At 35.0% G+C, this 27052-nt stretch overlaps 1 protein-coding gene and 1 pseudogene across 1 annotated transcript; one reads left to right on the top strand and one right to left on the bottom strand.

The window, feature by feature from the left end:
- Window positions 1-11741: 11741 nt before the first annotated feature.
- LOC145515881 (olfactory receptor 10AG1-like) lies at window positions 11742-12699 on the bottom strand (annotated as a pseudogene).
- A 12480-nt stretch (window positions 12700-25179) lies between these two features.
- LOC145515892 (olfactory receptor 5T1-like) lies at window positions 25180-26172 on the top strand. Its single transcript, XM_081517309.1, has one exon. It carries the CDS (start codon window positions 25180-25182, stop codon window positions 26170-26172), a length of 993 nt encoding a protein of 330 aa, XP_081373435.1.
- The last annotated feature ends 880 nt before the right edge of the window (window positions 26173-27052 follow it).

Consider the following 27052-nt stretch of genomic DNA (forward strand, 5'->3'; position numbering starts at 1 on the left):
GAAGGGGACGACAGAGGATGAGATGGTTGGATGGCATCACCGACTCGATGAACATGGGTTTGGGTGGACTCCGGGAGTTGGTGATGGACAGAGAGGCCTGGCGTGCTGCAATTCATGGGGTCGCAGAGAGTCGGACACGACTGAGCGACTGAACTGAAACTGAACTATTGTACAGGAATAGTATTAAATTATTTCACTCCTTTTAAAAGTGAAATTATATATGACACAGCCTTGCTATTTTTTTTCTTTGGGTTCATCAATTTCTTTTTCTGTACCTATTGACTTATTCCATTTCCTTTCAATTCAAAGCTTTTCACTTAAAACATTTGCTTAATTCTTATTCAAAACATTTTAAGCCCTCCCATTTCTACTCCAATGAGACTGACTTTATTAAACTCATTCTTTGTTACTGGGGGAACAGATACGTGTAATGGTATCGTTCTCTACTGTGTACCTCACCCATCAGTTATGCTACACATGGAAAGCATTAGTTACATCATGGGGTCCAATAACATTCCCTGTTAATACCCATTGTACACTGCATTACAAATACCAATTAACCTTTAACTCAATCCATAAATATGACCCATTCTTCATGATATTTGGAGTTCCCTGATAGCTCAGTTAGTAAAGAATCCACCTGCAATGCAGGAGACCCTGGTTTGATTCCTGGGTTGGGAAGATCCCCTAGAGAAGGGAAAGGCGACCCACTCTAGTATTCCGGCCTGGAAAATTCTATGAACTGTCCATGCAGTCACAAAGAGTCAGATATGACTGAGTGATTTTCACTTTCATGATATTTTAATATAGTCTGTTCTTAACCTATGTGATTCTCTGATCCATTGTCATCTACTTCTCTTACAATGAAATAATATAACTCCTATATAATTCTTTTGTAATTTTATCTGATAAATGTAACTTTATTTAAACCCTATGATTATTTATTTTAGGAATGCAAATGGCAAAAGCATATGAGTGGGACTGACACACACACACACAGAGGCCTGTTATCTTGTTTCACTTCAAGTTCATGTAATCATATATCAGGCAGTCAACACTGTGTGACAATTTTCATAACACTTTATTAATGTTTATTCTCTAACTGTGTTTTCATATTTAATTAAATCTACTATGTCTGTTCCCATCTTCCAGCTCCACAAACTATCATTTTTGTATTAATTCTTTGATAAAAAAAACTGAGTCAACAAATGTTCTCTCATATTTCTCTATTTCCACTAGAATTAGTTTTCAAAATTACCTTAAGTGAAAGTTTTATTATAAATACTATTATTATTATTGCTATTTCACTTATTTATAACTTTATTCTATCATTTAAAAAGTTAAGAAATACATTGGTTAATTTAAGTTGTTAACTAATTTTCAGATAAAGATCTCAGAATTTCATATTTTTCTGTTTTATCCCTTTTATCTTAAACCTCAAATTCAGAACTACTTTTAAATAAAACCATCTAACATCTTACCTTCTGGATTTACATGAAGTTATCTATAAGAATATAGATGTTTTGACCCTGTAAATTTCTACAATTCTTTTGAATCAGGAAGTTACTGTCATTCTGAAGTATTCTTCAAATATCAGCTGCTCTTATGTAGGAAGTAGTCATGCTCACTCTGGGGGACATTTTCTCTTGAGTATCAGTTTAATTTCTAGAAGACTGCTTCTGTTCAGTGGTCATCTGGGTTTACGTTTTAATACTACTTTTTCTGTAGATGATTTGTCCTCTGAAGCTCCTTCTTGGCATAAAGGTTCCCCTCTGGGGGGGGGGAATGACACTTAATTATATAGTATCAATAGTGGAAAAATGACAATTATCTAGTATCAATAGTACTTTCTGGAAAAAAAAAGATAAAACTTTCAGTTTATTGCATTTCACACCATTAGCAATTGCTGTAAGTTTGCCTTCCTTAATTTTATTCCCATAATTCATTCAGATCTCATCTTTCACATCTTTAGAAAAGTGTGTCACTTACTAATACACAAACGTGATATGGTTGTTCTTTCCGATACACTGCGGGGAGGATTAGATCCCTTTTCAGAAGTGGAACACTGTTCCTAGATTAACTTTTGTGGAAATTAAAGCATGTTGTATCTGCTGACAAAAATTCATGTTAGGATATCTAGTTGGTCATCAGTGTAGGTATCTAGTAGATTCAAAACAAAAGGCACCTTAAAAATAGCCAAGAGCCTGTTATGCAGACTGAAGTAATTCAGAAAGAGAAAGACAGGTATCCTATATTAACACACGTGTGCATAAATATATATATATGCATGTGTGTGTGTGTGTGTGTGTGCTTGAGAAAAATGATACTGATAAACCTATTTGCAAGGCAGGAATATAGACACAGACATAGAGAACAGACTTGTGGACACAGCAAGGGAAGGAGAGGGTGGGACAAACTGAAAGATTAACATTGAGACATACACACCACCACATGTAAAGCAGATAGCTAGTGGGAAGTTTCTAAATACATAAAACAGGGAGCTCAACCTGATGCTCTGTGACAACACTGGGGAGAGGAGGATGAGGGGGTGTGGAAGGGAGGTTAAAGACAGAGGGGATATATGTACACCTATGACTGATTTACTTTGTTGTATGGCAGAACCAAAACAACATTGTAAAGCAATTATCCTCAAATTAATACATTTTCTTTTTTAAACAAACATTTAAACACAATTATTTAAGACAGGGAAAAAAACAAACTTCTCCTGTCAAAATGCTTTTTCTATTTCAGCTACTTCCAGGCAGGTATGTAGGTAAAATTATCAGGAATGAGGTTATAAGGCCAATATCCACTTCTGCTCATAAGCACATTTTTTCTTTCTGTTTAGAGATTCCTTGACAATTTGAAACACTATTCGTGTTTCTTAAATTGTGTTTCTTCCATGCACCTATGGAAACCTTATCTTTGACAAAGGAGGCAAGAATATACAATGGAGAAAAGACAATCTCTTTAACAAGTGGTGCTGGGAAAACTGGTCAACCACTTGCAAAAGAATGAAACTAGAACACTTTCTAACACCATACACAAAAATAAACTCAAAATGGATTAAAGATCTAAACGTGACCTAAGACCAGAAACTATAAAACTCCTACAGGAAAACATAGGCAAAACACTCTCCGATATAAACCACAGCAGGATTCTCTATGACCCACCTCCCAGAATATTGGAAATAAAAGCAAAAATAAACAAATGGGACCTAATTAAACTTAAAAGCTTTTGCACAACAAAGGAAACTATAAGCAAGGTGAAACGACAGCCTTCAGAATGGGAGAAAATACCAGCAAACGAAGCAACGGACAAACAATCAATCTCAAAAATATACAAGCAACTCCTGCAGCTCAATTCCAGAAAAATAAACGACCCAATCAAAACGTGGGCCAAAGAACTAAACAGACACTTCTCCAAAGAAGACATACAGATGGCTAACAAACACATGAAAAGAGGCTCAACATCACTCATTATCAGAGAAAGGCAAATCAAAACCACAATGAGATACCATTTCACGCCAGTCAGAATGGCTGCTATCCAAAAGACTACAAGCAATAAATGCTGGAGAGGGTGTGGAGAAAAGGGAACCCTCTTACACTGTTGGTGGGAATGCGAACTAGTACAACCACTATGGAGAGCAGTGTGGAGATTCCTCAAAAAACTGGAAACCGAACTGCCATATGACCCAGCAATCCCACTGCTGGGCATACACACCGAGGAAACCAGACTTGAAAGAGACACGTGTACCCCAATGTTCATTGCAGCACTGTTTATAATAGCCAGGACATGGAAGCAACCTAGATGCCCATCAGCAGACGAATGGATAAGGAAGCTGTGGTACATATACACAATGGAATATTACGCAGCCATTAAAAAAAATATATTTGAATCAGTTCTAATGAGGTGGATGAAACTGGAGCCTATTATACAGAGTGAAGTAAGCCAGAAAGAAAAACACCAATACAGTATACTAACTCATATATATGGTATTTAGTTAATCGGTAAAGATAACCCTGTATGCAAGACATAAAAAGAGACACAGATAAATGGAACAGTATTATGGACTCTATGGGAGAGGGAGAGGGCGGGATGAAATGGGAGAATGGCATTGGAGCATGTAAATTATCATATGTGACACAAATCGCCAGTCCAGATTTGATGCATGATACAGGGTGCTCGGGGCTGGTGCACCGGGATGACCCAGAGGGATGAGATGGGAAGGGAGGTGGGAGGGGGGTTCTGGAAGGGGAAAACATGTACACCCATGGTGGATTCATGTCAATGTATGGCAAAACAAATACAATATTGTAAAGTTAAAAAATAGATAAATAAACTAATTTAAAATTTTAAAAAAACATTAAAAATTTAAAAAGAAAGAAAAAATATTAAAAAATTAAAAAAAATAAAATTGCGTTTCTTTTTTGTATTTTAAATTTGCTTCCCTTTATTACAGCATGTTCCTCATAAATTGGACTTATGTACTCTTTTTTAGGATTGATGTTTTATCCATGTCATTTAGTGTCATGTTTATTTACAAATGAGAATTACACTGATGATTTGTTTCAACTAAGTTTTACTTACAGGATGGAACAAACTGAATGCCTGTCACCCATCACCCATGTGAGTAAATTGATCTAATCCTTAAATCTATCGTTAGGATAGTGAATTGAATGTTTCTCTCTTCAATTCAACATCATCATCACCTGAAAACAAATCTACACTCTAAGACAATACCTCAAATATATCAGTGTAACAAAATAGAGAAACATCTTGCAATCGTATTACAGTACAAGTTTGCAGTCAGTGATGAAAAAACTCTGGTGTTTCCATCTAAGAGTCCCACTGTTCCTACTTCTTCTTTGTAGTTTCCTACTGGATCTTCAGCATGCAGAAACGTGAGACTTCAGACAGACAGAACATAAGGAAACAGATACACTATTCAGAGCCTCTACACATAATAAACACATCACTTCTACCCATATGTCACTGTAGAAAGTAATCACCTGGTCCAATGTAGTTCTGTGAAGGTTAGGGAATGATGTTCACTATATGCCAATAAAACAGATGTATTTGAAGAGCATAAAGCCACACTCTGCCATAGTCCTCACTTTTGGTCACTAAAAAAAGAGGGTGTTATAGCATGCTACAACATGTATACCTTTAGACTGATGACTTAGCATGACACATAAAGGAATAAGTATGTATGGTACATATTTATGCATATTAACTTGTTTAATAGATATATTTGAGCCTAACAACAAAATGTCATTATTATTTTCATTAGGCTTTGATGCTTAAATTAGCAATAATGTTGAGGCATAATTTCCGAAATCACTGCAGATGGTGATTGCAGCCATGAAATTAAAAGACTCCTACTCCTTGGAAGGAAAGTTATGACCAACCTAGATAGCATATTAAAAAGCAGAGACATTATTTTGCAACAAAGGTCTGTCTAGTCAAGGCTATGGTTTTTCCAGTGGTCATGCATGGATGTGAGAGTTGGACTGTGAAGAAAACTGAGCGCCGAAGAATTGATGCTTTTGAACTGTGGTGTTGGAGAAGACTCTTGAGAGTCCGTTGGACAGCAAGGAGAACCAACCAGTCCATCCTAAAGGAGATCAGTCCTGGGTGTTCATTGGAAGGACTGATGTTGAAGCTGAAACTCCAATACTTTGGCCACCTTTGCGAAGAGCTGACTCATTGGAAACGACCCTGATGCTGGGAAGGATTGTGGGCAGCAGGAGAAGGGGACGACAGAGGATAAGGTGGCTGGATGGCATCACCGACTTGATGGACATGAGTTTGGGTAAACTCCGGGAGTTGGTGATGGACAGGGAGGCCTGGCGTGCTGCTATTCATGGGGTTGCAAAGAGTCAGACACGACTGAACGACTGAACTGAACTGAACTGAGGCATAATTTACATAACATAAAGCACGACCTTTAAAATTCAGTGACTGGTTGAGATATACTTGACTTATAGCATTATATTAACTTCTGATGTACAACATAAATATATTTTAAATGGTCATCACAATGTCTAATGTTAACATCCATCAATCACCACACAAAGTTATGCATTTTTTTCTTGTGATGTGAATTTTTAAAAATTTCTCTTAGCAAATTTCAAATATGCAAAATTATTTAACTATAGTCACCATGCTCTATATTATTTCCTTGGGCACCAAAATCAGTGTGGACGGTGAGCAGCCATGAAATCAAAAGGCGTTTGTTTCTTGGAAGAAAAGCTATGACAAACCTAGAGTGGATATTAAAAAGCAGAGACATCACTTTGCTGACAAAGGTCTGTATAGTTAAAGCTATGGTTTTTCCAGTAGTCACGTATAGATATGAGAGTCAGAATATAAAGAAGGCTGAGTGCCGAAGAATTGCTGCTTTCAAACTGTAGTGTTGGAGAAGACTTTTGAGGGTCCCTTGAACAGGAAGGAAATCAAACTGGTTAATCCTAAAGGAAATCAACCCTGAATATTCACTGGGAGGATTGGTGCTGAAACTGAAGCTTCAATACTTTGGTCACCTCATGCGAAGAGCCAGCTTATTGACAAAAGGAGAAGGGGACAACGATGGAGGATGAGATGGCATCACTGACTCAATGGACATGAGTTTGAACAAACTCCAGGCGATAGTGAAGGACAGGGAAGCCTGACGTGCTGCAGTTTATGGGGTTGCAGAGTCAGACAAGACTTAGTCACTGAACAACATCAATACCATGCTGCACATTGATTGAATTGCTGTACATTTTAATAGCGGTTTTATAAATATGACTATATTTAAATTTACTGCCTTGCTGTTTATGTTTTATTTCTCTTATACAATATTTTCTCATACATATATATTTTCATTAATTTTTCTTCTTCTTACTTTTTGTGATTTTAATATACTTTTAGTATTTATGTATCACTTAGACAACACATTAAAAAGCAGAGACATTACTTTGCCAACAAAAGTCCCTCTAGTCAAAGCTATGGTTTTTCCAGTAGTCATGTATGGGTGTGAGAGCTGGACTATAAAGAAAGCTGAGCACTGAAGAATTGATGTTTTTGAACTGTGATATTGAAGAAGGCTCTTGAGGGTCCCTTGGACTGCAAGGAGATCCAACTAATCCATCCTAAAGAAGATCAGTCCTGAATATTCATTGGAAGGACTAATGTTGAAGCTGAAACTCTAATATTTTGGCCACTTGATGCAAAGAACTGACTCATTTGAAAAGACCCTGAGGCTGGGAAAGATTGAAGGTGAGAGGAGAAAGGGACGACAGAGGACAAGCTGGTTGGATGACATCACTGACTAAATGGACATTAGTTTCAGTAAACTCTGGGTGTTGGTGATGAACACGGAGGCCTGGCGTGCTTCAGTCATGGGGTCACAAAGAGTCAGACGTGACTGAACTGAACCACTTTTTTATCCAATGCTCTTTATTAATTTTTAGCTGTAACTGTAGAGTTTGCAAAATAAATATCTGCCTAATACAATCTACCATTAAATAAATTATATACTTAAATGCAAAATGTTAAGATCCTGAAAATATTCCTATTTTTACAATCTTATCTTTTGTTTTGTATTATGGTCTTACACTTACTCTTTTTTAATTAATTTTTATTGGAATGCAGTTGATTTACAATGTTATTTAGCTTCCACCATACAGCAAAGTGAATCAGTGATACGTACACATACTTTGACTCTTTTTAAAATTCTATTCCCATACAGATTATTACAGAGTATTGAGTAAGGTTCCTGTCTTATACAACAGGTTCTTACTAGCTATCTATTTAGACAAGTTAGTTTGTATATTTCAATCCCAATCCCTCAGTTTACCCCTCCCCTTCCAACTTTCCCTCTTGGTAACTTTAAATTTGTTTGCAACATGTGTGATTCTATTTCTGCTTTGTAAAGAGATTCATTTGTACCAATTGTATAGATCCCATATATAAATGCTATGATGTGATACTTTTCTTTCTCTGTCACTTCACTCAGTTTAAAATTCTCTAGGTCCATCCATGTCACTGCAAATGGCATTATTTCTTTCTTATGACTATTATTCATATATATGTACCACATTTATTCTTTAACTTATAAATACCATGATACTTCTTTTTTTGTTTTCAACTGTTTTTTATTATTTGATGGACATTTTAAAACATGAAAAATGTTAATTTTTGTCATCTTATTTTCCATTTTGTGATCTGTTCATTCTTTGTGTTGATCCAAATTATTTTAATCTGTATTATTTTCTTCTACTTGAAGAACTTCCTTTTACATTCCCATATACAAATATGTTTGTAATATATTTTTTCCCTTTAGTTTGTATGTAGATGTTGTTATTTTAAAGTTCACTTTCTGTTTTGTGGGATAATTTTTATTAGAAAAATCATTCTAGTTTGATACTTGTTTTATCCAGTTCTTTAAAGATGTAATCTGTTCTTCTGTCCTAAATAGTTTCCAAATTGAAATCTGCATCAAAAAATCTGTCCCATTATTATGATATGTATTTTCCCCTGGTTGCTTCTAGTTTCATCTTTTTTTTTTTAAGTGTATGTATATGAAGGAGATACTGGTGGGGCTCTCTATCACATATCACTGATGTCTTTATCAATCACTGTCTGAATTCTGCACTATTATAGTAAGGCATGCTGTCCAGTGAAGTAAATCCTCTCACTTAACTGTTCTTCAGGAGTGCCTTGGTAATAATTGGTTGTCTTTATATACACAATTTAAAATCAGCCTAAGTCACACACACACACTCCCCTGTACACCACTTCACCCACCCATACACCAAAGGAATTTTACCCTACTTTATGGAATTTCTATATCATTGTATTGAATTATATCAGGGAAAATTGACATCTTTTACATATTGAGTTTTCCAGTACATAAAAATGTTATAGCAATCCATTTAGTTCCTTATCTTAAATTTCTCTCAAATTATTTTCTAGTTTACTAAATAAACTTCCTGCAGGGTTTTCATTTCCATTGCTTTCTAAATTTTCATATCTTTGTTCCTATTTAAATAGGATTTTCAATGTCTACTTATTTTTGCTTTCCGATGTGGGAATAAGGGCTTCACAGGTGGCACTAGTGGTAATGAATCTGCCTGCCAATGTAGGAGACATAAGAGATGCGGGTTCCATCCCTAGATCAGGAGGATCCCCTGGAGGTGGGCATGACAACCCTCTCCAGTATTCTTGCCTGTAGAATTCCATGGACAGAGGAGCCAGGCAGGCTACAGTATATAGGGTCGTAGAGAGTTGGACACGACTGAAGTGACTTAGCATGCACACACATATGGAAATAAATTGATTTGTGTTTTCTGACTCTGTATCCAGGACACATATTGAATTCATTTATTCTGTCTGATAACTTCATTATAGATTATTAAATATTTTCCACGTATTCATATATAACCTCTTCCAACAATTAGGTTAATAAAACCCTGGTGGCTCAGATGGTAAAGAATCTGCCTGCAATGTGGGAGAACCAGGCTTGATCTTCTGGGTTGGGAAGATCCCCTGGGGAAGGAAATGGCTATCCACTCCAGTATTCTTGCCTGGAGAATTCCATGGACAGAGGAGCCTGGCAGGATACAGTCCACTGGGTAGCAAAGAGTCAGACATGACTGAGCGACTAACACTTTACAATGTTCACATATACATTTTATTCTCTTTCTCTCTCTCTTTTTTTTTTTTTACACTGTATAGGCTAGTATCTCTAGTAAAATGTTGGAAAAAAAAAACTGTAAGAGAGAAAAATCCCTTTCCTTGGCTCAAATTACAGAAAAACATGTTTCAACATTTTTAATTTAATTGTGTTTGTTAGCCCTATTATTGAGATTAAAAAAAAAAAAACAACATTACTTTAGTGTTATCCTTTACTGAAAGCATTCTTTAACTTCTTATTTCCCAAACTTAAGTTAGTTCAGTTCAGTTCAGTCGCTCAGTCGTGTCCGACTCTTTGCGACCCCATGAATTGCAGCACGCCAGGGCTCTCTGTCCATCACTAACTCCCGGAATCTACCCAAACCCATGTCCATTGAGTCAGTGATGCCATCCAACCTAAGTCAAACACCATTCTAATATTACAAGTTCGATGTGGATCATTTTACTGTAGGATTTATTTTATGCTTTTATGCTAAATTACTTTATTATTTATCTAGTAACAGTCTGTTCCCCTAGAGTATGAAATTTAAGTGAAAACTGGAATTTTTTCTCTGTAATGCATCATTGTAACTACACGATATAGTTATGTGAAGCTTTTTAGACATGAAAACCGAATCAGTCACCATATGAATTCTCTTTAGTGATGACGGTCAATGCTATACGGAAGAGAACAACCATGCAGCTGATCCCTGCCTCAGTACTGGACAATGTATGGGATACAATCAAATGATATTATTCTAAACCATGAATTTTGGATATAATTTGTTGTGCAGCAACAGAATATTGAAACAGAGGACTTCAAAATGGCTACAAAACCAACTTTTATATTTTACTTCCTTTAGTCCTCTCAATGGGTAATTTGTAATAGCCATAGTTGTCATCTGTTGCTGTCATCTGCACATTATCTCCTCTGAAATGATCACTGTAATCTTTGTGTGCCTTTTAGATGTCTTTTTTGATGACATGATACCTGCTCAAAGAAGAGAACTAGCTGATAGATGAATTATGGTCTTATGAAAAATAATTTAAACACATAGTATAATAAGAGAAAGACAGATTTAAAAAGAAAATACAAAAGAAAAAAAACCTTCCTCAGATTGCATCATTTCCCAATCAGTTTGACTGAAAATGATCCAGTGCACTGTCTGTAGTTTGACTCTTTCCATTTGAAGAAATACAAGATCTTTTTAATAGTAATTTTTTTTAGTTTATTATAGTGATTCTGTCTTATCAAGTATAATCCTTTACAACCAGGAAAACTTGGGAAAATAATGTACTAAATATCCCAAGTATTTTTATTTTAATTTCAATTGTGTACTTCACGAAAAGAATTTTTTAAAAAAGCAAGAGATCTTAGAGAATGGATAACACTATATGGGCAGAAAATGATCGAATCCCATACATCTTATATCTCTGAACAGCAAACATGCTTTCATATTTTTTGCATTAGTAAAAATTAAGTGAACAAATTATCAACATGCTAGTAGCATGATTTTGCTACATAAACAAAACATATCTTGAGAGAAGAATTCAGAGAGAAGCAGAGGGTAAAAATTTATTGCCACACTACAAAAATGTAAGGGTCATTATGCAGTTTTATATTTAATCTTTACAGAAGGATCAAATTGAAGTCATTGAAAGATAAAATGTCTAAAGTAAAAAAAAACATAGATATTTAACAACTGTTCTCCAAACTTTTACCATCTGTATTATCTAAAGACATCATGAAAAGGGAAAAAAAAGTTCATGATAGTTATATGAACAGGAAAAGTACAAAAATATCTATGGTTTTAGGGGAAAAGGTAGGTAAGTGATACTATACTTTCTCATAATATTGCAAATCACCAGTAAATTTGTAGACTGATTACAATATTGCCTAAATACATAGTTTCTTATCAGTAAGATACCATAATATAATCCTGATATTAAAAAATCCGGTATAAAACAATAAGGCCAGGAATGAATGAATGTAATATATCCTATTAATCATGTGGAAAAAGCAAACTATTTCTGATTATACAATGGCAAAATTAAATAGGAAAACAGAAAATGAGTTTAAATCAAGCCGCCAATGCTTTACATGAAGGTAGCAGTTTTCTCAAGGCTGTCAAGACATCCTTATTTCTCAGCGTGTATATCAGGGGGTTAAACATCTGGGTGATAGTGGTATAGAAAAGTGAGAGAAATTTGTCTGTTCTGGAAGAATTTTTGGATTTAGGTCATAAATATGTAACGGTTGAAGATCCACAGAATAAAGTCACAACCATGACATGAGATGAGCAGGTGGAGAAAGCCTTTGCTCTTCCTGTTGCCGATGGCAACTTCAGGATGGTGGAGGTGATTCTACTGTAGGAGCCAAGAATCAGCAGAAAAGGGACCATGACAAAAAGCACAGCAACTGTAAAGACCAACATCTCGTCCAGAAAAGTGTCCCCACAGGCCAGCTTCAGTACTAGGGGGATGTCACAGAAGTAGTGATTGATTTGGTTGGATCTACAAAAGGACAGAGAGAAAATCTGGCCCGTCTGCCCTACCTCAGTTGGAACTCCAGTGACCCAGCAGGCAGCCACATGGACCTTGTGGTTCATGACCAGAGGATAGTGCAGGGGGCTACAAATGGCCATGTAGCATGTAGCGGTCATAGGCCGTCACTGTAAGAAGCAGGCACTCTGTGTTTCCAAATATAATGACAAAACTCATCTGTGTTGCACAAGCAAGGAAAGAAACATGTGTTTTCTGAGTCCAAAGGTTTATAAGCATTCTAGAAAGAGTGGCAGACACATAACAGATTTCCAAGAAGGAAAAATTACTGAGGAAAATGTACATGGGAGTCTGGAGAGTCTGGTCTGTCCTGCTTATGAGAATAATGATGCCCTTTCCAACCAGAGTTATTACAGAGGTAAACAGAAACATCACAAAAAGAAACATTTGGAGATTGGGAACGTCAGAAAATCCCAAAAGAACAAATTCCATCATTGAAGTGAGATTCACATTTGCTAGATATTTTTGAGGTTCCATCTGTGAAAATAGTACAATTAGACATTTATCTTTTTTTTTGTAATTCTATAAATTAAAGGGATTTAGAGGAATCATTAATAGTACATAAGATTTCTATTCTCTATTAATGTCTAGTATTTTATATCCTGGACTCAACACAGCTGAAGTCTAATGGAAACTGCTGTTACTGCTAAGTCGCTTCAGTCGTGTCCGACTCTGGGCAACCCCATAGACAGCAGCCCACCAGGCTTCCCCGTCCCTGGGATTCTCCAGGCAAGAATACTGGAGTGGGTTGCCATTGCCTTCTCCAGCGCATGAAAGTGGAAAGTGAAAGTGAAGTCACTCAGTCACGTCCGACTCTTCGAGACCCCATGGACTGCAGCCTACCAGGCTCCTCCGTCCATGGGATTTTCCAGGCAAGAGTACTGGAGTGGGTTGCCATTGCCTTCTCCGTAATGGAGACTATGTATGCTAAATTCTAAATATAAAAGCATAAGTTGCAATTCAAGGTTTAACTTTAAATAAAAGTGATATGCTTAAGAATTATGCACTTTCATTTTGAATCTGTGTGCAGAGCAAAATCTATCCATTTTACTTATATTAAAAAAGCGAAATGCTGAAGCAGAAATATTTGCGTACCACTTTCTCAGTGGTAAGGCACCACCAAATTCTGTAATACATTTTTCAGGAATTTCCCAACTCTTCCATTGGAACTTTCTCAAGAATGAAGCATGCTTTTCCTTCCATGTTCTGCAATGATAGCTCTTACTTCTTGTGTGTGCACTTTATTTGAGACCATTCTCACTGCCTTTATCTACTAAAATAAGCAACATAGCCATTAGGCATTATAAAGCAGGAACTTTTATTTATCTTTTGCAAGGATGCAGCTTATGTTTGACAGTGTTGTTGACTTATTGGTTATTTAATTAATAATGACAAACTTGAAGGAACTACATTGATGATATGATTTCTGAAACTCTGCTTGGTATATCTATTCTCAAATATCTTATGATGTGCCAGGGGTCACTTTCATTTAAAAATTATCAAGCTAATAATATATCTAAGATGCAGCACATGAAAATTAAAACTGAAAGCTACAAATTATTTAAAATATGGCTAATACACAGTTCCCCAAAATATCAAAACCAGAGAATACATATATTTTTGCTGGTAGGTAAGTGAGCAAGTATCGTTTAGTGAGTAATTAGTGAGACCTACAGACATTCAAAGTTCTCCTGTATTGAGATATACTTGGAAAATATAAAAATTTTAAAAGAAAGATGATTAGTAAACTGTAGCTTTAACTAATATCTAGGAAATTGGAAAACACAATTTACTTTGTGCTACTCTTGTGTTAGTAAGCTACTTGCAACAGCATGTTATTGAATTGTGTTAATGTCATGTTATATTGATATTATAGATGAAGAAACTAGGGCTCAAAGGTTTACATGATTAAACTAAGAAAAAAAAAAAAAAGATGTTCTCTTTGACTTCCAGGATTCATGAGCATTGTGAAGGGTAACAGATCCATAGCTATTTCCAAAAGGAAAGAATTGCCAGGGAAAGAATACATGGGAATGTAGGTGTCAAGACCCACTTTTGTTATTAGAATTATGGTGCTGTTGCCCATCAAAATAATGATATACCTGACTAAAAACAACCCAAATAGAAGCCACTGGAGATGGTGAACATCAGCAAAGCCCAAGGGAAGAAATTCCTTCAAATTAGTTAGATTTTATTCCGGTATATTTCTTTTTGTTCTCTTCTCTTTTTTGTTCTCTTCTCTGTTTGTGTTTTCTCTATAGAAAAAGAAGATTTAGCATTTGCTTTCACTCCTCCATCCCCAACATTTCTTTTCTTCAGTGCTAAATAAATTATAATTTCTAATTGTACAAGTCCAGCATTGTGATAGTTAAATCATCAGCATATACCATGAATAAGATTCATGGTAAGACAAAGTTTTGCATGTTATTCTCAACAGTGAGCAAATTAGAAAAAGCGACTACTCTGTGTGCTGTCTCTAAGTTGTCTGCACTATACCTCTTTCTTGTAAATGTTTAAGTGCTTATTATCAAGGGAAATAAATATTAATGCTTTAATATTGCTATTTTGAACTCAAGTCTCCATTATTCAGAAAAATTGAAATGATTAAAAGGATGTATGATAATATTCCATATCAGTTTGTTATTGCTCATACCACCATCTCTACCCTACCTACTTCAGTTAGGTCTATATATTTAATATTAATTAGCAGGTTAAATCATGTAAGTAATTTAAAAACAGTATTGAACTAAAAATTATTTCATTATTTTAAACTTAAAAGCATTTATTTTTTCTTAAAAATAGATGTTCCTTGAATTCCCCAGAAGTTGCAACTGTATGAACTAGATTGCTTTATATTTATTTCAGTTCAGTCGCTCAGTCATGTCCGACTCTTTGCGACCCCATGGACTGCAGCATGCCAGGCTTCCCTGCCCATCACCAATTCCTGGAGCTTGCTCAAACTCATGTCCATTGAGTCAGTGATGCCATCCAACCACCTCATCCTCTGTGGTCCCCTTCTCCTCCTGCCTTCAGTCTTTCCCAGCTTCAGGGTCTTTTCTAATAAGTCGGTTCTTCGCATCTGGTGGCTGAAGTATTGGAGCTTCAGCTTCAGCATCAGTCTTTGTTTTATATTAGTATAATCTCTTCTTAAAGTATCAGCAGGATTCTAATTAATTTAAGAATGTCCATTGAAATATCTTTGCTCAAAACCAAGTTTATCTCCCCACATTGTATAAAATATGTCAGTTAATACTGTTCTATTTATCTGTGTCTCTTTTGATGTCTCACATATAGGGTTATCTTTACCAATTGACTAAATACCATATATATGTGTTAGTATACTATATTGGTGTTTTTCTTTCTGGCTTACTTCACTCTGTATAATAGGCTCCAGTTTCATCCACCTCATTAGAACTGATTTGAATGTATTATTTGTAATGGCTGAGTAATATTCCATTGTGTATATGTACCACAGCTTCCTTATCCATTCGTCTGCTGGATTCATGTCAATGTATGGCAAAATAAATACAATATTGTAAAGTTAAAAAATAGAAAATAAACTAATTTAAAAATATATATATCAGTTATTCAAGTCTTGAGCATTTCAAAATAATTCAATATTATTAGTAAATTTTTTTAACTGTAAACTTTATTTGACCTAGTCAGAAATACATGGAAGTTCCTTTAACATAACATTCTTGCTATTATATATCAAGTATTAAATTTTAAAATAAAAGTTATAAACTAAAGCTTACAAGAATATAAAAGAGTTCATATTTACCATTCTTATATAAGATGACACTGATTTTTTCTCACTGTAGAGGATATAAATAATGATATTAGTTTAAGCGAAATCACAATTTAGTCAGACATTCAACTTACTTTTAAAATATTCCATCCTTTCCAAAATAAAGGGCTCGTCAATAAAGTTTCTCTACCCTAGGAGATCTCTTAGAGCAGTTACGTTACATTTCCAATTAAAAGTATCACTTGGCACTCTATGGTTTGTTTTATTTTTCCCAGTTAGTTCTCACTCCACCCAGAATACTTTCTCTTCAGCCTCTTCATGGACTAGAGTGCACAGCACATTTCTTATTTCTTAGAATTGAATAGGGTGCTGAGCAGCATAACTGCAGACCATCTAAAACTGACACACACCCAGTTCAAACACTATCATGAACACTCTACTGTGTGCCTCGTTCTATTAACACTGAGCTTGCAGCACAATTTCCTGAACATGTTTTTCTTATATCCTCCTATATTATATTCTTAATTGATATTTAGGGTTCTGCAACATGCAATTGCCCAGATGATAAATACTATTTTAATCTTATATGTTATTGATTCTTTCCCAGGCACCAGGGAAACCTAAGAGATAGATGTTGTATTATTATTCCTGGAATAAAAAAAAAAAATTTAGCACTAATAATAGAGGTTTTATTTTCTCAGTTTCAAATTTCTAGTGTGAATGCAGTTGTGAGAGAAAATAATTCCAAAACTTTGTATAGGATAAAATAACTTGAATTTTCCAACTGAGATAGTGTGGAAAGATACCAGCAACACAGTCTGTGTCTTCTTGGCTTCAAGTCTGGGAAAAATAATTATTCCCAACATCTAGACTGTTTCAAAAATGTTGGTTTGGATCCAATCATGTTACTTGTTAGTAAACAATGGGTACTAATGTTTTATGATTACAAACAGAAAATATCTCTATGAGAGGGAACTCTGATGGTAGTGTTATAACAGAGAGTGACTATGAAGGCAATAACAGAGTATCAGGGATCATGTGCAAGACACCACAGAAGGTGAGTGAGGAGTGGGTGATGTGAGAAGCCAGCCAGAACTGAGCTACGGCAGGTGCACATCCAAAGATCAACTGTGCTCTAAAGTCTCATAATTAGCACAACGTGGTATTATGAATGGAGAAATTTTCTGATGCCATAGAAAATAAAATTCAGAAAAGAGACACAAATTCATCATCCAATAGCAAAATACCGTAACACATTTGCAAAATAGACTTTTAAATTAATGTTATTGGAACAGCATGGTAGCTTTAAAATAGGAAAGCTTTAAATGAGGCATAGATTTACACAGTGTAGTAAGTGAGTGAAACAATGAAAGCATTCTAAATTAAAATTTGTATAATCTTGAAGCAAGAAAAGTTTAACTTTGGCTGAAAATTAGAATTCAGGGCGCAAAACCTGAAAAAAATTAATTACATAAAAGTAGATAATTCTACTTGGTGGAAATGAACATGCACCAAAGTTAAAGTTAAACTAGTATGGGTAAAATTTTGGAAAAAATTATGTCATATCCCAGATAGATATTTATTTTTTAATTATCAAGGAAAAATCTAAAATGAGATTAGAAAATGATACAAATAGTTTAAGGAACACTTCACAGAAAACAGAGGGAAACAATTGTTTAAAAAAGGGAAGATATTCAACTTGTTAATGAACAATGAATAAAATTTAACTGTACAGAGATTTAATAGTTAAAAATAAACTGATAATTTTCTACGCAGTGTCCTGGGAAAACACATGGATACATTAATTATATTGAGAAAAACTCTAATAGAAATTAAAATTTATCCTATAATAAAAATAGCATACCAAATTAGCAAAATAAGAGCATTAAGAAAAAACCTGCTATTGGACTACCGAGAAAACTTTGAGAAAGAAATATGGACTTTAGTTAATACATTATAATACAGTAGGAAAATCTTAAGGGTTCGCACATTTACATATTTCAAAAGTGAAATAACGAAAGAGTTATAAATAAATATTTCTATACCATTAAAGTAAAGAAAGTTTTTCTCGATTGACTCAAAATTAGAATGCAGAACACAAAAACCAAAAAATCTACACAAAAATAAATAATTCTACTTGATACAATCTTACATTAAAAATTAAAATGTTTTGATAAAGATGACAAAATATAATACCTCACCTAAAATGTTATTTGCTTTTATTAATAACCTCCACCTAAATATCAGGAAGTCAAAATAAAACAAAAGTAGAAAAATGGACCAAATAGTTGAAGCAACAGCTCACAGAAAAGGGAGGAAAATCATCATTTAAAAATAGGGGCGAAAACTCAATTGCATTCAAGAAAAAGGAATGAAAAATGTATATCGTGTAGATTTAGTACACGAAACAGTCCAAGACATTTCCCCAAACAATCTCTTGGGAAGATACACTTTTTACACTCATGAGAATGCAAGTGCCCAAACCTGTGGAGAAGAACTGGGCACCTTCAATGACTCTTTGAATCAATAAACATGCGTAAGTATGATTTTATGCAGTTTTGCATCTTTCAGCATTGTTTGTAAAAGATGATCAGTCACCCAATTGTGAATGATCAGGTGGACTGTCTCTCTCTGACTTAATGAGCCTTCATTTTGATGTTGTCATTGACTTTTTACTTTTTTCCATAGCTATCTGTTTCCTTCAAAATAGGAGTTTTGTAATTCTTTATCCAAATTTGTCTAGTGTTTTCAGTAGGAAGAATGGCTTGCTGTGACCCTGTATGTCACAACCAGAAATGAAAGTTACTTCTTTATTGTTTAAAAGTTCCTAATTATATTCAAGTTGATTTTACTACATAAAATATTGTTTTTGTATACTTTATAATCCCTCCTCTCAATAATCTTATTTGTTTATTATTATATCTCCTCTACAAACTGCCAGTGGATTTATCTCTTTACCCCTTTCCCCCTTTGTAGTGTAGCACTTTAAAATTTAAATATATACGGTAATCTTTACTTAATGATAATGAAGTCTATAATAGGTACTTTCATATTATTTCATTATGTAAACATTTACAAAATTTTGAGAGTAGTATCACGTTATATTCCCAAGTAGAGGAAACTGGATTTCAGAGTAATTAAATCATCAACCCAATGACACAGCTGTTAAACGTCAGAGCTTGTTCCATGTCCTATATCATTAGATGTCATTCCAATTCTGTGCATATTTTTCTTCCGCTGAGAGATCATCTTACAACAGAGGCCAGAGTGCATTCACATATCATTTCAACTTTGTTGTTCATTGCTCCAGAATCAAACATTTTTCTTCATCACTAAGAAGAGGAAAAAAAAAATCTTGTTACTTTTCTATCCCGGAAGAGAATTAGTGTTTTTCGTCCTTGAGATATCCCTAAAGATTTCAAGAGCCAGAGAATCTGGTATAAGAGTCCAAATGCTTAATACTCATAGCATATTTTGACTGAGTGTACAGTTCATTTTCACAGGTAATATTAAAGGATTTTAATTGATTACAAAATATTTCAGAAGCGATAACCTTGAACCTCATACTAGATTCTATGCCTTAATATTTAACTCTTAGATAAATTTTTCTAGTTAATTCAGAATTGAATTAAGCATTGAGTGAGGAAATTTATGAGAACATAGTAGGGGAAATAAGAAAGGCTCCCTAAATTTTTAGCCCAATGTAGCTATAAATTAGGAAATTGTTTTAGTTTCCTAGATGGAAGACATCAGTCAGAATAAGGGTATAAATAAATGGTTATATTTAAACTTTAGGAAAATTATTAAATGGAAAGAAAATTATTTATTAACCAGCTGTTGAGTATACATCATTTGAAGATCATTATTTTTTCTCATGGAGGGATATAAATTAGTTTTAAATTTGTTTCACCAGTTAGCTGATTGATCTTGAAGCTACAGCAAGATTTTTCTTTCATTTTATTTTCATAGTCTACTTAAGCTTGATTTAAAAAAAAAGATTCAAGCACATAAGAATGTTAATGTATTTCTAGGGCATAGCAATTCCAGGAATTGTGGCATGTTACAATTAGATTGTGATATGTTGATGGTAATAGCATGGGGTCTGGCAACAGAGAAATTTGTACTTCAGCCTTGGTGCCTCTAGCAATTCACTATGTGAACTTACTCAGTTCATAGGTCTAGCTGGTCTTCAACTGTCTAATCTATAAAAGAATTCTCATTTATTTTGTTGCAGGTTGCTATGCAGATTGCACAGAATATTGTATGTACCATCTATAACCTCTTGTAGCCATCGTATGATTTGTGGTAGCTGTTAACACAGCTTTGTTTTTCTCCAACTCAGTGTTTATAATATTATTCATATCATGAGTGTCTATTATTGTGTTTTCCACCTGTTTGAGAGTTGAGGAGCTCATTTGATTTAGCTTTTCAGAATGATGATACTTTGTCAAAAATCTGGGACCCATCTTCTTAGACTCTTTCTCTCAAAGTGGAATCAAGCTGGATGCAAAAACAATTAGTTCTAATCTCCTTAATTAGTGGACAGAATCGCCTGTTTGAAGAGCACCCTGGATGAAGTAAATGACCCCATACTTTTTGTCTGTGTGTGCTAAGTCATGTCTGACTCTTTGCCACCCCATGGACTGGCCCATTAGGCTCCTCTGTCCATGGAATTTTCCAGGCAAGAGTAATGGATTGGATTGCCCTTTCCCTCTCCAGGCTATCTTCACGATCCAGGGATCAAACCCACATCTCTTGCATTGGCAGATGGATTCTTTACCACTGGCACCACCTGGGAAACACTTTTTGTCTACCATTCCTCATTTCTCTACATTGAAATAGGTAATTGCTCTAATGAAGCATGACTAAGAACAGCATATGCCTTCATTCATAATCCACCTTTTGTACCTATGGCTGATTCATGTTGAAGTTTGACAGAAAACAACAAAATTCTGCAAAGCAATTATCCTTCAATTAAAGAATAAATAAATTTTTTAAAAAAGAAAAGAAATGGAGTAAAAAAAAATAGATCAGAGATATAAACGTGTATGACAAAGTTGTAAAGGACAAAATTATCAGGATATTTAAGTAAACATACTATTATTTTATTGATATGCCCCACATCAGAATGCAATAGAAGAGAATTTTTAAGATGGTTGATAGTATTAAATATTGGAATTCAGTTAGTTTAATTTCATGAGAATGATATTTTAATTTATATTGAGTGTCATGTAACACATAAGCTTAACTGAAACAAGAGCTACTGAGATTTTGGTTTGGAGTCCATTCATTATCCAATGCTTTGACAAAACTTTGATTTCCTAGCTCCCTATTTATTTATAATTGCCCCTTCAAGTTAAGAAAAATTTGAAACAAATTATAGTCATATTTAATATGTATAAATCCTTCACATATAATTAATACTTTAACAAAACATTTTAATGCATCTCATAAATAAAAACTCTGTTGTCATACCATGTTTATGTAGTCAAACAAAATATGCACCAAAATTTTGATCAATTTTATTCTTTCATTTGAAGGATTAAGTTGCTTTTGCTAAATCACATTAGGGGCTAAATCTGAGACTGTAATATTAAGGTTCTAGAATTAAATACAATATTTTTTAACTTCCACAACTTTGCTGTCTCAAACACATCAGTTAAATAAAAATTAGAATCAAAATAAAGCTAAAGTTTCCCTTGTAAAGGTTAGTGATCACGTATTTATTAAAGAATTTCTTTATTAGACCATCTCTTGAGGTATTTTTCAAAATTTGCCTGCATATTTTTTATTTTTACTGTATTTCTTATCTGCCTAATTCCTATTTTGAAACTGACTCTTCTCAATCAATATTTTTGTGTGTAATATATGGATTCTTGAAGGAGAAATATTGATAATAAAGGATTTTAAAAATGACTATATTTTTGATACTCAAATAATACATTTAGTATACCGGACTGGAAAAGTCAGTTTTCGTTCCAATCCCAAAGAAAGGCAATGCGAAAGAGTGATCAAACTACCGCACACTTGCACTCATCTCACATGCTAGTAAAGTAATGCTCAAAATTCTCCAAGCTGGGCTTCAGCAATACGTGAACCGTGAACTTCCAGATGTTCAAGCTGGTTTTAGAAAAGGCAGAGGACCAGAGTTCAAATTGCCAATACCCGCTGGATCATCGAAAAAGCAAGAGGGTTCCAGAAAAACATCTATTTCTGCTTTATTGACTATGCCAAAGCCTTTGACTGTGTGGATCATGATAAACTGTGGAAAATTCTGAAAAAGATGGGAATACCAGACCATTTGACCTGTCTCTTGAGAAACCTGTATGCAGGTCAGGAAACAACAGTTAGAACTGGACATGAAACAACAGACTGGTTCCAAATAGGAAAAGGAGGACGTCAAGGCTGTATATTGTCACCCTGCTTATTTAACTTATATGCAGAGTACATCATGAGAAACGCTGGGCTGGAAGAAACACAAGCTGGAATCAAGATTGCCGGGAGAAATATCAATAACCTCAGATATGCGGATGACACCACCCTTATGGCAGAAAGTGAAGAAGAACTAAAGAGCCTCTTGATGAAAGTGAAAGAGGAGGGTGAAAAAGTTGGGTTAAAGCTCAACGTTCAGAAAACTAAGATCATGGCATCTGGTCCCATCACTTCATGGGAAATAGATGGGGAAACAGTGCAAACAGTGTCAGACTTTATTTTGGGGGGCTCCAAAATCACTGCTGATGGTGATTGCAGCCATGAAATTAAAAGACGCTTACTCCTTGGAAGGAAGGTTATGGCCAACCTAGATAGCATGTTTAAAAGCAGAGACATTACTTTGCCAACAAAAGTCCATCTAGTCAAGGCTATGGTTTTTCCACTGGTCATGTATGGATGTGAGAGTTGGACGGTGAAAAAAGCTGAGCGCCGAAGAATTGATGTTTTTGAACTGTGATGTTGGAGAAGACTCTTGAGAGTCCCTTGGACTGCAAGGAGATCCAATCAATCCATCCTAAAGGAGATCAATCCTGGGTGTTTATTGGAAGGACTGATGTTGAAGCTGAAACTCCAATACTTTGGCCACCTCATGCAAAGAGCTGACTCATTGGAAAAGACCCTAATGCTGGGTAGGATTGGGGGCGGGAGGAGAAGGGGACGACGGAGGATGAGATGGCTGGATGGCATCACCGACTTGATGGACATGGGTTTGAGTAGACTCCGGGAGTTGGTGATGGACAGAGAGGCCTGGCGTGCTGCAATTCATGGGGTCGCGAAGAGTCGGACACGACTGAGCGACTGAACTGAACTGAACTGAATACCTTTAATGTTAATAAACTTGAAGGTGTTATAAGATATTTTATTAATATAACCATTCAAACTAAACTGGAAATTTTATAATACATTTGTGTGTGTATATGTTCTTTCAAGAGTAAGATATGAGTTCTTTGAATTAACAAAGAGATAAACATTTAATTATATATTAAATTTATACCATATACATTTCTCTAAGAATTAAGTAAGATTTTCCTTTTTGATTTGGCAACTCCACAATTGAAAATTTATTTATTCTACGTATTAAGAAAAATTTTCACGTGAAAGGAGGAACTATGTGGGAAAATGAAGACATGAGACTCTGTTTTCCTTCTAAAAGTGATTTTAAGCTGATTTGCTCATTCTCTATTTGATGTATGCTTGTCTCATTATAACAACGATATAGTGCATTTCATGTTAGTAATATAAGCCATTGGTAGGTCATTGAATTCAGCCCAGTCCCACCCACAGCAGATTTTTCACTCTTTTAAATAAATGTTGATTTAAATGCTGAAGACTTTAGGTACAGATACTGATGACCTTTTAACATTTTGCTTGTTTGTTATGCACTTTGCTTTCTTCCTACTCCACTGAATAAGCAACAGTCTGACAGCACAGGGAAATAGAGCCATAATAAAACACTACATTGTGGTTTACCTAGTCATGTGCTTCTTTTAGCAATACCTTTTCTAAAAAGTTTTATTATCTGTCATCAGGAGATATTTACAGTCAGTGCTATTTATATCCAAGGGCTCTACTTCCCTGGATTCAATCAACTGTAGATCCAAAGTATTGAGAAAATAATAATTTGCAGAGTTCAAAAAGTAAACAAATTTGCAGCACATCAACAACTATTTTAAAAGCATTTAAATTATATTTACAACCTTTTAGACAACATTTACATTATATTAAGTTTTATAACTAATCTATAGATGGATTCAAATATGTGAGAAGAGGTGTGTTGCTTATATTGTAAATATCTCCCCATTTTATATAAAGAACTTGAGCATCTTTCATTTTGGTATTGGGAAGGGGGATTCTGGAACTACATGCCCCCCACCTAGGGATGACTGTATCTTATAGTAATTACAGAAAATTCAGGTACCAGAATGCCCAAGTGGTTAAGGCATTGAACTCAAGATCCAATGGATTTATATTCTTGTGGATTCGAACTTCACTTCTGGTACAAGTGGATCTGCTTAGGCTTCCCTGGTGACTCAGATTATAAAGAATCTGCCTGCAATGCAGGAAATCCAGGTTCGACCACTGGGTCGGGAAGATTCCCTGAAGGAATGGCTACTACGCACTCCAGTCTTCTTGCCTAGACAGAGGAGCCTGGCAGGCTGCAGTCCATGGGGTTGCAAAGAGTTGGACATGACTAAGTAATATCACAATAATTACAATAATCCTATTTCCCAGTAACCTGGGAACATGATAAAGTTAAGTAATTTTCACTTTGGTTTTTAACATTTAAATTCAATACTATCTTCTGATGTAAACGTATTTGCTCATATTTTACAAATTGTAAATTTCAGGCATGCTGTAGAAAATCTGGGATTAGCACTCAGATATGAATTTTCTACTATAATAATGTTGGGATTAAAAACTCCTATATTAATTTGTCTTTGTGGGGAATTTTAAGATGACATCATATGAAAGTGAGCAGTCATAAATTCAACAGAAAATAAATTGGAAGTTAAACCATGTAAACTGGCACTATTTTTAACATGAAAATTTAACCAACAGCAATTAATTTATTTTTACAGAGTAATGCATCCACTTGGACTCAACTTTTAATCATTGGACTGTTCCCTCGCTGGAAAGCATTTCTAAGAAACAGACATGAGGATGTAATTGGTGGACTCTATTTTTGCCACATATTGCTTTTGGAACTGAAAACTGAGATGTCAGGATCACCATCAAATTTTGATTTATACAGGATTCAGATAAAAGATAGGATTGAGGTGACCATGTTTATACTGATGGGTTTTACAGATTATTTTGAGGTGCAAATCTTTCTATTTTTACTATTTCTAGCAATCTGTCTTTTTACAATGATAGGAAATTTGGGGTTGGTTTTCTTAGTCGTTATGGATTCCCAGCTCCACAACCCCATGTACTATTTTCTGATAGCATTATCATTCTTAGATGCCTGCTGTTCTTCCGTTATCATCCCCAAAATGATGATCAATTTCCTATCCGAGAATAAAACCATTTCCTTTCTTGGATATGCCACACAGATGTTTCTCTTTCTTACTTGTGGGACCAGAGAATACTTCATCTTGGCCACAATGGCCTATAATCGCTATGTAGCCATCTACAACCCTCTTCTGTATTTAGTTAAAATGTCACCCAGAGTCTATGTGCCACTTATAATTTCCTGCTATATTGTTGGTATCTTGCATGCTACTTTACACATAGTGGCTACTGTTACCCTATCCTTCTGGGCATTCAATGAAATTAGACATGTCTTCTGTGACATCCCTCCCCTCCTTGCTATTTCTTGCTCTGAGATGTGCAAGAACCAGCTTCTAGTTTTCTATTTGGCAGGCTCTATTGAGATATCCACTATGTTGATTGCTCTGACCTCCTATGGTTTCATTCTGTTGGCCATTCTGAGGATGCATTCTGCTGAAGGGAGAAGAAAAGTCTTTTCTACATGTGGCTCTCACCTAACAGGAGTGTCCATTTTTCATGGTACAGTTCTCTTCATGTACGTGAGACCTAGTTCCAGCTATGCCTTGGATCATGACATGATTGTGTCCATATTTTACACAATCATAATTCCCATGCTGAATACCATCATCTATAGTTTGAGGAACAAAGATGTCAAAGAGGCAATGAAGAAGGAGTTTGGGAAAAACTGGTTTATCAACAAAGTGTATTTTTCACACTAAACATTAAATTGAAATAAATTCAGACTGATGTTTATCGTTTTCAAATCAAAAAGTTTTAATTAAAATATTTCCTTTTAGTTCATTAGTGTCTACCTATTATTCTTAGATACTTAAAATAAAGATTATAGTCAACCCACCACATATGCAGTGTTTGCACATGCAGGAAACTGTGGCATCTATATGCATCTATCTCCACATCACATGGGTATATAACATATATTTTATTATCAGCTTCCCTCATAGCTCAGTCAGTAGAGAATCTGCCTACAATGCAGGAGACCCAGGTTTGATTCCTGGGTCGGGAAGATCCCCTGCAGAAAGAAATAGCAATCCACTCCAGTATTCTTACCTAGAAATCCTATGGACAGAGGAGCTTGGCAGGCTACAGTCCATGGGGTCACAAGAGTTGAATACAACTTAGCAACTAAACCACCACCACCATGTGGAGACTTTATATATATATACATATACATATATGTATCTACAGATAAGCACATACATATGTACACACACACACACACACATATACACATATATAAATACTGGTTGTATTAGTTTGTTGGAGCTGATATAACAAAGTACCATAGACTGGTTGCTGAAAAAATAGAAATTTCCTTATCTGGCTTACGTTACTTAGTATGACAATCTCTGAGTCTATCTATGTTGCTGCAAATGGCATGATCTCATTCTTTTTTATGGCTGAGTAATATACCATTGCATACATTTACCATATCTTCTTTATCCATTCCTCTGTTGGTGGGCACTGAGGCTGCTTCCACATCCTGGCTATTGTAAATATTGCTGCAATGAACACTGCAGTGCATGTATCTTTTCAAATATGGCTTTCTCCATGTATATGCCCCTAATGGCATTGCTGAAT

This window comes from Giraffa tippelskirchi, chromosome 1 (assembly GCF_054371585.1).
Source record: "Giraffa tippelskirchi isolate mGirTip1 chromosome 1, T2T-mGirTip1v1.2.pri, whole genome shotgun sequence".
NCBI lineage: Eukaryota > Metazoa > Chordata > Mammalia > Artiodactyla > Giraffidae > Giraffa > Giraffa tippelskirchi.

Coding starts and splice junctions, on each gene's coding strand:
- LOC145515892 (XM_081517309.1), top strand. CDS start 25,180: ATGTCAGGATCACCATCAAATTTTGATTTATACAGGATTCAGATAAAA.